The sequence below is a fragment of the Camellia sinensis genome, chromosome 7 (genome assembly GCF_055761805.1).
Source record: "Camellia sinensis isolate YWXY chromosome 7, ASM5576180v1, whole genome shotgun sequence".
Classification (NCBI taxonomy): domain Eukaryota; kingdom Viridiplantae; phylum Streptophyta; class Magnoliopsida; order Ericales; family Theaceae; genus Camellia; species Camellia sinensis.
In genome coordinates, this window is record NC_138967.1 from 155374734 (window position 1) to 155389889 (window position 15156).

The 15156-nt window shown below is 48.2% G+C and overlaps 1 protein-coding gene across 1 annotated transcript; it reads left to right on the forward strand.

Moving 5' to 3' along the window:
- Positions 1-3674: 3674 nt before the first annotated feature.
- LOC145794830 (uncharacterized) lies at positions 3675-5067 on the forward strand. Its single transcript, XM_082877180.1, has 2 exons — positions 3675-4412; positions 4573-5067. Exons 1-2 carry the CDS (start codon positions 4350-4352, stop codon positions 4993-4995), a joined length of 486 nt encoding a protein of 161 aa, XP_082733306.1. The 5' UTR covers positions 3675-4349; the 3' UTR covers positions 4996-5067.
- Positions 5068-15156: the final 10089 nt, after the last annotated feature.

Sequence of the window (15156 nt, forward strand, 5' to 3'; positions counted from 1 at the left end):
CAGTACACATTAGTTAAGAAATGAACACACGGCTCAAACACCGATTCGTCGAACACACAGCCCGAACTCGAAAGTGAACACACAGCCCACACTTTAAATTTTCTGAACACACAGCCCAGATTGATAGAAAGTTGAACACGCAGCCCAAACTTCAAATTTTCTGAACACGCAGCCCAGATAGATAGTGAACACGCAGCCCACAACTTAACTGAAAGTTGAACACGCAGCACAAACTTCAAATTTTCTGAACACGCAGCCCAGATAGATAATGAACACGCAGCCCACAATTTAACTGAAAGTTGAACACGCAGCCCAAACTTCAAATTTTCCGAACACGCAGCCCAGATAGGTAGTGAACACGCAGCCCACAATTTAACTGAAAGTTGAACACGCAGCCCAAACTTCAAATTTTCTGAACACGCAGCCCAGAAAGGTAGTGAACACGCAGCTCACAATTTAACTGAAATTTGAACACGCAGCCCAAACTTCAAATTTTCTGAACACGCAGCCCAGATTGATAGTGAACACGCAGCCCACAATTTAACAGAAAGTTGAACACGCAGCCCAAACTTCAAATTTTCTGAACACGCAGCCCAGATAGGTAGTGAACGCGCAGCCCACAATTTAACTGAAATTTGAACACGCAGACCAAACTTCAAATTTTCTGAACACGCAGCCCAGATTGATAGTGAACACGCAGCCCACAATTTAACTGAAATTTGAACACGCAGCCCAAACTTTAAATTTTCTGAACACGCAGCCCAGATAGATAGTGAACACGTAGCCCACAATTTAATTGAAATTTAAACACGCAGCCCAAACTTTAAATTTTCTGAACACGCAGCCCAGATAGGTAGAAAGTTGAACACGCAGCCCACAATTTAACTGAAATTTGAACACGCAGCCCAAACTTTAAATTTTCTGAACACGCAGCCCAGATAGGTAGAAAGTTGAATACGCAGCCCACAATTTAACTGAAATTTGAACACGCAGCCCAAACTTTAAATTTTCTGACCACGCAGCCCAGATTGATAGTGAACACGCAGCCCACAATTCAAATTTTCTGAACACGCAGCCCAGATAGATAGTGAACAAGCAGCCCACAATTTAATTGAAAGTTGAACTCGCAGCCCAAACTTCAAATTTTCTGAACACGCAGCCCAGATAGATAGTGAACACGCAGCCCACAATTTAACTGAAATTTGAACAGGCAGCCCAAACTTCAAATTTTCTGAACACGCAGCCCAGATAGGTAGTGAACACGCAGCCCACAATTTAACTGAAAGTTGAACACGTAGCCCAAACTTCAAATTTTCTGAACACGCAGCCCAGATAGGTAGTGAACACGCAGCCCACAATTTAACTGAAATTTGAACACGCAGCCCAAACTTCAAATTTTCTGAACACGCAGCCCAGATTGATAGTTAACACGCAGCCCACAATTTAACTGAAAGTTGAACACGCAGCCCAAACTTCAAATTTTCTGAACACGCAGCCCAAACTTCAAATTTTCTGAACACGCAGCCCAGATAGGTAGTGAACGCGCAGCCCACAATTTAACTGAAATTTGAACACGCAGCCCAAACTTTAAATTTTCTGAACACGCAGCCCAGATAGATAGTGAACACGCAGCCCACAATTTAACTGAAATTTGAACACGCAGCCCAAACTTTAAATTTTCTGAACACGCAGCCCAGATAGGTAGAAAGTTGAACACGCAGCCCACAATTTAACTGAAATTTGAACACGCAGCCCAAACTTTAAATTTTCTGAACACGCAGCCCAGATAGGTAGAAAGTTGAACACGCAGCCCACAATTTAACTGAAATTTGAACACGCAGCCGAAACTTTAAATTTTCTGAACACGCAGCCCAGATTGATAGTGAACACGCAGCCCACAATTCCAATTTTCTGAACACGCAGCCCAGATTGATAGTGAACACGCAGCCCACAATTTAACTAAAATTTGAACACGCAGCCCAAACTTTAAATTTTCTGAACACGCAGCCCAGATAGATAGTGAACACGCAGCCCACAATTTAACTGAAATTTGAACACGCAGCCCAAACTTTAAATTTTCTGAACACGCAGCCCAGATAGGTAGAAAGTTGAACACGCAGCCCACAATTTAACTGAAATTTGAACACGCAGCCCAAACTTTAAATTTTCTGAACACGCAGCCCAGATAGGTAGAAAGTTGAACACGCAGCCCACAATTTAACTGAAATTTGAACACGCAGCCCAAAATTTAAATTTTCTGAACACGCAGCCCAGATTGATAGTGAACACGCAGCCCACAATTCCAATTTTCTGAACACGCAGCCCAGATAGATAGTGAACACGCAGCCCACAATTTAACTGAAAGTTGAACACGCAGCCCAAACTTCAAATTTTCTGAACACGCAGCCCAGATAGATAGTGAACACGCAGCCCACAATTTAACTGAAAGTTGAACACGCAGCCCAAACTTCAAATTTTCTGAACAGCTCATACATCACACTTTGAACACACAGCTCACGCATTCCATTGGCACACAGCCCATTCATTTAATTGGCATACAGCTTATTGATTTCATTCTGACACATGTATTCATTCTGAATGCAGGTTGGTTCTCGCAGCGTGCGGGGGTATGGCTTCACCGCCGCGCGGGACTGGTATGCTGAGCTCCCGGAGGGGGTCCGAGATTTAGTGGACTTGGCAGGATTTGGGCCCTTCTGCATCGGGTTGTCGCGTTGTCCTGCCAGGAGGACACTGATGGCGGCATTGGTAGAGAGATGGTGGGACACCACCAACTCCTTTCATTTCTCTGCCACTGGAGATATGACCATGACGCCTCTGGACTTCGCCGTGTTGACTGACTTGGACATAGAAGGTTGGTCCATCCCCTATGACGAGGACATGGACGAGTGGGAGGCCGCTTGGATGTATTTATTGGGGGCTCGCCCGCCTGTTGACAGGGTTTCTGGGAGGGTCCGATACACTTGGTTCTCCTCCCACTTCCGGCGAGCGGAGATGGTGCCCGAGACTCCTGAGGAGACGGAGCAGTACGCCCGTGGTTTCCTTATGTTCCTCTTCGGGACTACCCTGTTTGCCGATAGAGGGAACACAGTCGGACTATACCTGCTGAGTGCTCTGGTTGACCTATCGCAGGTCAGTAGATATGACTGGGGTGGCGCCGGCCTGGCTACCCTTTACTTTTATATGAGCGCGACCTCCCGCGGGCGGGGCGATTTACTTGGCGGCTACTGGAGAGCCTGGGAGGTACTTTTCTGTCCCCTTGATTTACATTTCTGCTTTTCATTACTTGTACATTGCACACACAGCGCACTTTTACAGTCTGTATTTTGCTCTCAGCATTTCGTACTTACATTCTGCACTGCTTTTCTCAGCTATGGGTTTATGTATACTTCCCAGCATTAGCCCCAGAGCTGGAGGTGGCAGGGCTTCCCATGACCCCATATTCACTGGTATTCGAGGGCCCGCACCGGCCGAGACCTCGAGAGACTCTCCTTTACCTGCGACAGTACTTTGACACTGTGCGGCACTCGGAGGTACTTCAGAACTTTCAGTTCCTTTCATCTTCATCTTTGATTTGCTCTGTATATTCCCAATTTCTGATTGGTTTATGCTTTTATCATCTGCAGATCACATGGCAGCCTTGAGCGCCCCTGGGTGATGGTCTCCGACTTCAGTATACCGGAGGGTCAGACATCTCCCAGTATAGGGTCCTGCTCGAAGGGCCGGTTGGCAGGGCATGGTTTCTGGGGGAACGCTTTCTGCGTCAGGTATGGGGGTATCTTTCTCAGGATCCTCCCGCAGTACCCCCAGTCAGTATGCGGACTGCTGACAGGCTCTCTTACTCGGAGGTAGTCGGCGCCATGCTGGGTAGTGATGCTTTACTATATATTGAGGAGGGGAACTACGCCACTTACCGTCACGTATATTTGATGCCTCCATTGACTGGAGCTCGTATCCCGATGATGAGGCCTGCCGGTATGTCATCCTCGGGCCAGGCTCGGGCTCGGGCTGCAGACGCCCCTTCTTCCAGCGGGGCTGGTGCATCTAGAGGTGGGGGTAGACCGGTTCCTCCGGTTACTCCGACCTATCCTCATCCTGGATGGCCGGACATGCCGTTCGAGTTGACGGGATGGCGTTTCGGGACTCCATACCCGATTCCGCTAGAGCCTCCACTTCCTGACCATAGATATGTCAGGGATCCTGATTCGCCACCGGTATGATTTATAGTTTTGATTTATCAGTCGAGTACTTGGACATTCATTCCTTTACTGATAGTTTTGCCTTTATATCTGCAGCCTCCGATTGAGTATGTGGACGAGATTCTCGGGGTGATGGCCTCACTTGAGGGCATGGTCCTTCGGAGAGAGACACATCTATCTGCTATGGGTGCGCAGGTACCGTTTATCTTTCTTGTATTTATCATATTTCTGATGACACACTGGTTTTGAGCATTCTTTTGCATTGTAGAGCATATCCGACACACACCCCACTCATATACTGTACTCGCATCTGATTTTCATATTTGAACTGATGTATTGAACTTTTCATTTTCAGATACCTCCTGTATATGCTCCGCCGCGGGCCGGGCCACCTGGGTCCCCTTGGGGAGCTGGGCCATTTGGGTCTTCTTACGGAGCTGGGCCATCTGGGCCTTCTCAAGGAGCTGGGCCATCCAGGCCTTTCCGAGGAGCTAGGCCAGCCAGGCCTTTTTGCGGAGTTCAAGGAGGACCTGTCCGCAGACGCAGGGCTCACGTTGTAGAGGCGGAGCCTGATGAGGAGGAGGAGGAGGAGGCCACAGATCGTCAGTCCGAGACGTCTGCCGAGGAGGAGGGCTCCGGTCTTGGTCCGGGGAGTGGGGACGAGGCTGAGGGGAATCCTGAGGACGACGGTTCTGACTCAGATGATGATGATGGTGCAGAGGCTGTCCCGCAAAAGAGGATGAGGAGTGCTTCTTGTTCTCACTCCCGAGGACATTGATGCTGCCGTTTCCTGCTTTATTTTCCTTTTTGCTAGTAGTTTGTAGCACTTTGCACATTGTTAGGCAGTTTTTTTTTTTTTTTTTTTGTAAAAACTTGTACCTTTATTCATTGTAAAACATGATGGAATGAAATAGCTTTTGAAAAGGTGTTTGTATTTTAGACTTTTAGCATCGTATCGCATCATTGCACAAAAATGAAATTGAATGGGAATGTGCATTGTGTAATCACCAAGTCAGGTAGTGATCCGACGCAACAAATTAGCAACTCGACTTACTAAGATATAACAGAACCTTAGGAAGTTTACAACTCGATAAGCAAAAACAACAGTGTTGACAACGTAAATAAACAAGACTTAAACAAAGATTGTTTAAACAGAGAGCAAAGACTCGAAAACACAAAACACGTCCGCTCGACAAACAACTCGATAAGCAAAACAACAACTCGATAATCAAAACAACAACTCGATAAACAAAACTCAGCAATAACAGAGTGTACTTCGGACGATCTGGGCACCGGGACGCATCCGAAATGGAGGGAGATGAAGGCCTTTGACTCTCCCTTTTGCACGGAAATGCTCAAACTTTCCTTCGAAGAGTAAAACAGGGCCAAGGGGATACACTGCAGCATTGCCGGCCACCTTTGGGAGCCGGCCGGCCATTTTCATGGAGAGAGACAGCTGGCCGGCCAGTTTTTGGAAAAGAGAATGGCTGGCCAGCCAGAAAAGGTGGCCGGCCGGCCACTTATTCCTGCAACCACCTAGTTTTTGACACGTGTCCCCGTGAATAGTGTTTTTCCTTCTATAAAAGCCTCAACTTCGGGAACATTCATTTCATCTTAGTTTTAGACAAAGATGGAGGCGTTTCTCGCAGAAAATCTCACATCTTGGATCTCTTCTCTAGATGGCTCGGAAAAGCTGAATTTCCGGGGTTTCGGTTTGAATGCACTATTCACGCTGAGCCGTACTCCGCTACATCTCCCTTTTCTCCATGCCGCAGCAAGGTTGTAGAATCCAGTGACGCACGTTTTTAGCTTCGGCGGCCAAGAGGTATGTCCCACTTTCGAAGATTTTCAGGTTTTGATGGAGTCTGAATGCTCTGAAGTGATCTTGCCCCAGCTCCGTTTTGGTCATGCCCAGGCTTTAGGGCGGATGTGTGGGCTCACGGCGCATGATGCTCGATCTCTGATCTGCAGTAGGGAACTGGACATCCTCGGCTTGATCCATCGTTTTTCCGACGCCGGTGACCGCAGCAACCATTATTGGCAGGGTTTTCGGCAACACGCCCTCTACTTGTGTTTGCTGTCTCACTTTCTGCTTTCCTCGGGCTTTGGCGGAGCTAGTATTCGCCTGATTGAAGTTGCCCAAGGCTTGAGAGAAGGAAAGAGCTGTATTGCCATGACCTTGGCCGAGACACTGATGGGCTTAGATTCTGTCTATCGCCAGGAGGCGACTAGGTTTGCTGGGAGTCCATTGCTGCTGCAGGTAATGTTTCCCATCCAACCTTACATATATATTTGCTCGCATCACTCGACCCTCAGGCTCGGTTTTTCCCACAAAACCCTTGTCTTACTTTTTCTCTCATCGTACATCTCTCTGTTCTTTATTCTCTCATTTTCCATCCCTCCCCTAGGTATGGTTAATGGATAAGTTGCAGGTTGTGGACTCTTGCCCGGCCTATTCAGCTCGAGGCTACTTCTTTCGGCAGCGCCTAGTCAATGCTCTTGACGAAAGGTGGTGGTTTGATTGGATGTGCAATTTGTCCGCAGACGGCATTGCTTGGCGTTGTCCTTGGCTCAACCTCCCGGCAATGAGCTATAGTATGTCTCGGCTGATTGGGATCCAATTAATTGGTCTAACCCACTGCGTATTCTATTTTCCGTTCCGGTTCCTGCGTCAGTTTGGTCATGATCAGACCTGCCCACCGGAGGGGATTGAGTACCCGGCTGCTTTCCCGGTCCGGGGTGCACAGCTTGCCCGATATGCCACAGCATGGAGGACGAGAGAACTCCTGGCCCCTGCTTCTTCTTTCAGTTGCACTTTGTCCGATGAGTGCTTGGATTGGCTCAATGAGGAGGCACAGATTGGGCCTAGCTTGGCTTCAGATGCTTCGTCCAGCTCTGGGAGGGGACGCAGAGATACTTGATTCAACTATGCCCCAAATTTATTGCTTTATTAGTATTTTCAAGTTTTCTTTATAAATGTACTAAAAAGCAACGTCAATTGTATGTAAGAGCAGGAGAACTCTATTTTGAAATCAATGAAATTGAAGGTTATGGTACTGAAAATTTTCTGCTTTGATCCAAAAATGGTCTTAGTCGTAAAAAGATTAATTTGAACAAAGTCGACTTTTATTAAAACTTTTCAAAACTATTTTCGATGTAGATTAGAACTGGACATGTCGAAGATCTGTCACTGAGATGCACAACCCCAGATCCCTGCAACTGGAAAGTTGCCCCTAGTCTGAAGAACAATGCAGCACTGCATGGCAACGGAAAGTTGCCCCTAGTCTGAACAACACTGTACCGGAGATCGCACTAAATGCTGATGGATAAAGATGACTGAGATGATCAAAATGGACAGAATTGATCGGGGAAAAGTTTATGGCTGAACTTCAATGTGAAGCTGCCTACGTATCCCGAGGATGGGAATCAAGCCTTACGTAGTTCAGGCCTAGGTTCACTCGAGTATTTTCACTCTCCTTTTGCGCTCTAACTTTTGCCAAGGCCGCCCTTTGCGGGTTTTCAACCTTGCGAGCTCAGTTTTTATATTTTCTAATTTTTTATGCTCTAACTTTTGCCTAGGTCGCCCTTTCGGGTTTTCGGCCTAGCGAGCCTCTCAAGGGTAATATTTCTTCAATTTGTCCATATTGATCGATTGTGAAAATTCCAAGCCATCTAGATCCATCAGAACCACAGCCCCACCTGACCAGATAGCTTTGATGATGTAAGGACCAGTCCAATTGGGTTTGAACTTGCCCCTTGGGTCGTGGATGGGAGCTCGGTTGTCTTTGAGTACCAAATTTCCTTCTTTCAGATTCCTGGACTTAACCTTCTTGTTGAAAGCCCGGGCAATTCTGCGTTGATAGCCTTGGATGTGGTACAGTGCTTTCAGTCTTCTTTCATCAAAGAGCATGAGTTCTTCGAATCTGCTTTGCTGCCAATCTGCTTCGGCCATTTGGCATTCAGCCAATACTCGTAACGATGGAACCTCAATCTCGATGGGTAGAACAGCCTCCATTCCATAGACCAATGAATACGGAGTCACTCCAGTAGAAGTCCTGATTGAAGTCCTGTAGCCCCATAGAGCAAATGGCAGCTTGTCTGGCCAATCCCGGTAAGTTCCCACCATCTTCTGCAGTATATGCTTGATATTCTTGTTGGCGGCCTCAACCGCTCCGTTGGTTTGCGGCCGATATGTAGATGACTTATGGAAAGCCACATTGTATTTCTCCAACAAGTCTATCACTTCTTTCTTGAAGTGGGAACCATTATCTGAAATTATCTCGTTTGGCACCCCGTAGCGACAGATGATGTTGTTTCTAATGAACTTTGCGACGTGCGACGCCTTCAACACCGCGTATGATTGGGCCTCGACCCACTTTGTGAAATAATCTATCGCTACCAGGATAAACTCATGCCCGTTTGACCCCTTCGGGGTAACAGCTCCGATCACATCAATTCCCCAGACTGAAAAAGGCCATGGCGAAGTCATGTTGTACAGTTTTGACGGCGGGATGTTCATGCGGTTTGCATGAATTTGACACTTGTGGCAGCGCCGAACAAAACTAATACAATCCTCTTCCATGGTTGACCAGTAGTAGCCCTGTCTGAGGATCTTTCTAGCCAGCATTACTCCATTCATATGTGCACCGCACTCTCCCCCGTGGATGGCCTCCATCAGGCGCTTTGACTCTTCAGCTTCTATACAGAGCTTATGCATTCCCAGATGACCCCTTTTGTACAACTTACCCCCGCAGATGATAAACTGAGCAGCCATTCTTCTGATGGCCCTCTTATCCTTGGCATTTGCCCCTAGTGGATATGTCTCCTTTTCCAAGAAGTTCCAGATGTCGTAATACCAGGGGTTGTCGTCTTGAACCTCATCTATGACGGAAATCGACTCGTACGCTGGCGCAAACTTCTGATCAATAATGACTGGACGCATCCGGACTCCGGACGGGATGTCTATCATAGAAGATAGAGTTGCTAACGAATCTGCAAACCTGTTGTTCTCTCTTACGAGGTGGGTGAAATTTAGCTTCTCAAACCGAGGAATTAACAAATCCAAGGTTTGGTGGTAGATTATCATCCTTTCCTCCTTGACTTTCCAATCTCCTTTTGCTTGAGACACAACAAGGTTTGAGTCCCCAATGACGTCCAACCGTCTTGCCCCTAGTTCTAGGGCTGCTTCCAGGCCAGCAATACATGCCTCATACTCTGCTTCATTGTTGGAGACCTTGAACCTGAGCTTGAATGCTAAGGGGATACGGGAATCGTCAGGTGCTATCAGCAACACCCCTATCCCATACCCATACTGGTTTGACGCTCCGTCAAAGTACATCGTCCAAGTTTCATCTTCGACGTGCAGAATGGCTTCATCTGGGAATAGATACTCAACCGCTTCATCCCCCTCGACCGGGTGGTCGGCAAGGAACTCCGCTACCGCTCTTCCTTTTACTGACTTGCACGTTACATACTTCAAATCAAATTCGGAGAGCAACAGCAGCCAACGAGCTAGCCTACCTGTAAGTGCTGGTTTCTCGAAAAGATATTTGATGGGATCCAAACGCGAAACCAACATTACAGAGTGAGCTAACAGGTAGTGCTGCAGCTTCCTGGTAGCCCATACCAAGGCCAAACAAGCCTTTTCCAGCGGTGTATAGCGGATCTCGTAATCCAGCATCTTTTTGCTCAGGTAGTAGATGGCCCTTTCCACTTTGTCTTCTGATTCCTGCGCGAGCATGCAGCCCATGGTAGTCTCTGTTACCGAAAGGTACAATATCAACGGTCTCCCCGGCTCAGGTGGTGACAACACGGGCGGGTTCTGTAGATACTCTTTGATCTGTTCAAAAGCTGCTTGACATCGGCCGTCCCATTGGAATTTCTTTCCTTTCTTCAGGAGACCAAAAAGTGGTTCACAAGTCAAGGTTAATTTAGAAATAAACCGTCTTATGAATTGCACTTTACCCAGAAAGCCTCGCACCTCCTTTTCAGTCCTTGGTGGTGGCATTTCTAAGATGGCCTTGATTTTGGAAGGGTCGACCTCGATGCCCCTTTGTGTAATCAGAAACCCTAGCATCTTCCCTGCTGTAACACCAAACGTGCATTTCTGGGGATTCAGTCGCAGCCGAAACTCTTTGATCCTTTGGAAGAATTTTTGTAAGGCAGTGTAGTGGCCCTCTCTATCTTTGGACTTGACAATCATGTCGTCCACATACACCTCGACCTCTTTATGGATCATATCATGCAATATTGTAGTTGCTGCCCGTTGATACGTAGCTCCAGCATTTTTCAACTCGAATGGCATCACTCTATAACAATATGTACCCCACGGGGTAGTGAACGCAGTCTTCTCCCGGTCTTCGGGTGCCATTACTATCTGATTATAGCCTGAGAAACCATCCATAAATGAAAGCAAGGCGTGTCCTGCCGTGAAATCTACCAATTCATCAATGTGTGGCAGGGGAAAGTCGTCCTTCGGACTGGCCCTGTTTAAATCTCTGAAGTCTACACAGACTCGAATTCTGCCATCCTTCTTTGGCACCGGCACAATGTTGGCCAACCAAGTTGGGTATTCAGATACCAGCAGGAACCCTGCGTCAATTTGCTTGGTGACCTCTTCCTTAATCTTGAGGGCCCAGTCCGGGCGGATCCTTCTGAGTTTTTGTTTGACAGGGCGGGCCTCGGGATCAAGAGGGATCCGGTGCTGTACAATCTCAGGATCGATTCCAGGCATGTCTTCGTAGGACCACGCGAAAACATCTTTGAAATCTTTTAGTAAAGCGACTAAGCGCCCGCGCTCCTCCGAAGACAACGTGGACCCGATCTGGACCAGCCGCGGGTCCTTCTCAGTACCAACATTCACAGTAGTGATTTCATCCATTAAAGGTTTAACAAACCTTTCCTGCTCTTGATCAATTAATCGTTGCAAAACCGGAGGAATTTCTTCCTCGTTGTTTTCATCAAAAATTTGAAAATCCTGATTTAAGCAATAAATTAAAGGCACAGAAAAATACTCGGAAACCACATCCACATCATTCTCATTAAATATCTCCAAGCCGTCAGATTCCTCTGTTACAACAGACTCAAAAGAAAATGAAAATGACGACCTAGACAGGACTGTGGCATCCGGGTTATCACCGCCAGGAATACCGGACTCAGACTCAGTCGAGCTGGAATCTGATTCCAACACACAAGATTCGGTAGAATCAGATTCCGGCTCACTACCTGACCCGGAGCTGCTAGATGAAAAGCCTTCTTCATATTGCCAGATGAGAGAAGGTGCGATAGATGCATCCAAGATCGGCGCTGGAAAGCCCGCAGCTATTTCATCTCCAATCATAGAAACCGTAGAGTTATCCCCCAAGCACTCTTGGCCGATCGGAGGATCTGATAGTAGACACGCCAGTGCTACCCCCATTTCAAGCTCTGTGCTCTCAGGATCCACTACTTCATACTGCTCAACCTCAGTTGGTGGGTCTGTCTGCGCTTCGGCAACGTCATCCCCAGATAGTTGTATGTCGAAGAAGATTTCAAAACCAGGCACGCGCTTCCCCTCCGCGTTTAGCCATGGCTCCGGGAAGCCGCAGAATGGAAAATCTTCCCCCTCCCGGACCAAGCGTCCATTTAGGGTACCCCAGATGGGCCTATGCATTAACTCAAATGGCTTCCCGGCCTTCTTTGCCCTGGCTCTTCCGGCCATTTCTTTTCCTTTCCTCACCTAGTCCTCTTTGGTGGGCAGATAACCCAGTCCAAAGGTGTGAGGGTTGTGTGGCACTTCGGCCAACGCTGAGACGCCCTTCCGGCCGTTTCTCCCTAATCCCATCCCGGGAGTATGTTTTAGCTTGTTCATGAGGTAGATAGATTGAGCACTAACGTACATACCTTCATTCACAGCCATGACATTCTGCACCACTTGAGCCTCGGCCAAAGTGAATCCCGACAAAAACACATCCTCCGTGCCATGCTCGATCTCCAAGACAGGTGTGGACACTTCCGGCGGCGGATGGATTGACGAATTCCCAAAAATGATCGCTACCCCTTTCCCGTGAGGGTACTTTAGCATCTGATGTAAAGTGGAAGAGACTGCTTTGACCTGGTGCAACCACGGTCGCCCCAAAAGTAAGTTAAAGGTTGCGGGAACGTCCAAGATATGAAATTCAATGTTGTGTTGTCCTGGACCAACCTTGGTTTGAATTTTAACAGTCCCCATCACTTCTCTGCTGGTATTGTCGTATGCTCTGATCACTTGGGTAGTTGGGACGAAGTCCACGGGCTTTAACCCGATTGCATATGCCGTTCTGGTCGGGCAGACATTAATCGCAGACCCGGTATCAACAAGTACCACCGGTATCCACTTATCTCTACATTCCACAGAAATATAGAGAGGTTTGTTATGATTTGTGCCCTCAGGCGGTAGTTCCTTGTCCGAAAAGGTTAATGCCGGGGAACCTCCTCTCGGAAAAACCAGCCCAACCAGCTGTTCAGGTGTGGTGTCTATGGAGAGTTTGGACTTGTCCATAGCAGATAGGACAGCTTCCCTATGTACTCGTGATGCCATTAGCAATCCCCAGATGGAGATGTCTGCTTGTATCTTTTTTAACTGTTTCAGCACAGCTTCCTCTTCAATCTGCTTCTCCTTCTGTTTCTCCGCTTCTCTATCTTTCCCGGATGCCTCGGGTTGGTCTAGGTGTGGGGGTTTGAAGTACCGCCCACTTCTCGTCATGTGGTCAACCTCATCAAGATACCAAGTGTCATCCGGTTGGCCACTTCCCCAGTCTTCATCCGTGTGGATAAGACATAAGTCGTCGTCTTCCCACCACATCCCACTGGCAGCCAATAGGCACCTATCTGGCTCCGGTCCACTCGCGCTCGCAGTGCTCTCCGTCCACATGCTCGCAGCACTTTCCGTCTTCGTGCACACAGCACTCTCAGTCCCCTCAGGGCCCTTAGCTTTCCTAGCTCTTTCAGCATCCTCAAACTTTTCTTATTCCAGCTGCGTCAGTACAGCTGTTTGTTCAATAGTTTCCGTATTCATAATGCCCAAGTCTCGAGCGGAATTCTTAGCACCGGCGCTCTCCGGCGGTATAACTTGACTTTTGGCCATTCCGGCCACAGCTGATACCCCTGCCCCTGCCGGGCTCTGTTCTGCTTGGACTTCCCCCACTTCATCTGGTTGATCCTCGAGCCATCCAGTGGCCTCTGCCGATTCCTCATAGTCGAACCAGTTGATTGCCGAATCCTCCGGTTCCTGGTCGTCGAAAAATTGCAAGTTGGCAAAGTCCTCCTCTACGGCTGTCAGATCATCTGCCCATAGCCCAGATCCATCCCCCCGGATCATGCATAGCTCTCCTGTCTCTGGCAATTCTATACCTAGCCCAATTTGGCTCGTTGATAGGATATACTCGCTTGGATCATAGGCTCCCCCAGCAAAACTCTGTCCTGTCCCAGATTCAACAATCTCATTCTCTCCCAAAACTTGCCCTGCCCCATCTTCAACGGTCACCATCATCGGTTCTGGTTGGGTTTTGGAGATGTCCACCATGCACAAAAAGTCTGTGTAATCGGGCAGGAACACCTCCGGCTTAGGTAGGTGGGTGGGGGTAATATAGATGCTAGGATCGTAAGATGCGACCCCAGTTTGGATGAAATTGATTCTGTTGGGAGGAGGAGCTTGGTTATGTGGTGGAAGAGGGTTGGTTGTGACATTGGGTTTATCGGGAGGCGCGATCACCTGTTTGTCGATAAGATCTTGGATCTCATGACGCAATCTGTAACAACGGTCGGTGTCGTGACCGTGTTGTTGGTGATATGCGCAGTACTTTGATGGGTCATGAGAGGGAGGGAGTGGATTCGGTAGTGGCTTTGGCTCCAGAGGTTTCAAATGTTTCTTTCTGATCAATACCCCTAGAGCCTTGGTCAGGGGCATGTATAGTGGAGTGAAGGTTCTTTGGCCTCGAGGTTGGAATCTGTTGGTTTGTGTGTTGCTTCCGGACGCGCCGGAGAAGGGTGTGGCAGCCACGGGCCTTGGAGGGGGAGGGGGAGTGGTGGTGACCATACTGACTTCCGAGGCTCTTGTATTTGCAGCGCCACTCGGGCCCGCGTTGTTATTACGATTGAAGGTCCTCCTCAGTTGTTCCCTGTCGTGGTCAAACAGACCTTGTTTCATTGCATCTTCGATTTGCACCCCCATCTCATGTAAATCCGAGAAAGTAGGAAAGGGGATTACAATCATTCTCTGCATCAGCTTTGGGTGGAGATTGCGCACAATCATCCGGATTTGATCCTTATCCGTGGGCCTTAGAGTCATCATTGATGCCTTTGCCCTCCATCGGATTACAAAGTCTGAGAAAGTTTCCTTGGGTTCCTGCCTTGTCGTTTCGAGATCACGAGTTGTGATCTCGATCTGAGTGTTGTATGAATATTGCGTGACAAAGGCCTCAGCCATTTCATCCCAATTCTTCTTTACGTCATCTTGTAACTTTGCGTACCAGTGGGCGGCCACACCCGACAGGGTTCGACCGAATAGTGAAAGCTTCTGTGGTCGTGTTAGGCCCATTGGCCGCAAGATGTCTGCAAACAGTCGGAGATGGACCATGGGGTCGCCGGTCCCGTCAAAGCGGTCGATTTGTGGCATTTTAAACCTATCGGGGAGTGTTACGGCCTCCTCGGTATATCCGTCTTCGATGTCCGGCATAGCCTTGACCCCTTGGGATTTCTTGAAGAGTTTCTCAAGTTTGCTCAATTTCAGAGCTGTATGATCAACCTCGAACTCGAAGGGAGAGTCGGGGCGATTGGGTGCATGGACCTTGGACAGTTGTGGTGGAAGCGGGGGCGGAGCTGGCCCCGTTGGAAGATTCGTGTCCTCTTGTAAGTTTTGGATATTCGGCAGGGTATTCTGGGCATTGGGTGGGGCGTTCTGAACAGTAGGCGCCTGCTCAGG

Coding starts and splice junctions, on each gene's coding strand:
- LOC145794830 (XM_082877180.1), top strand. CDS start 4,350: ATGGCCTCACTTGAGGGCATGGTCCTTCGGAGAGAGACACATCTATCT. Junction 4,413..4,572: donor TATCTGCTATGGGTGCGCAG/GTACCGTTTATC, acceptor TTTCATTTTCAG/ATACCTCCTGTATATGCTCC.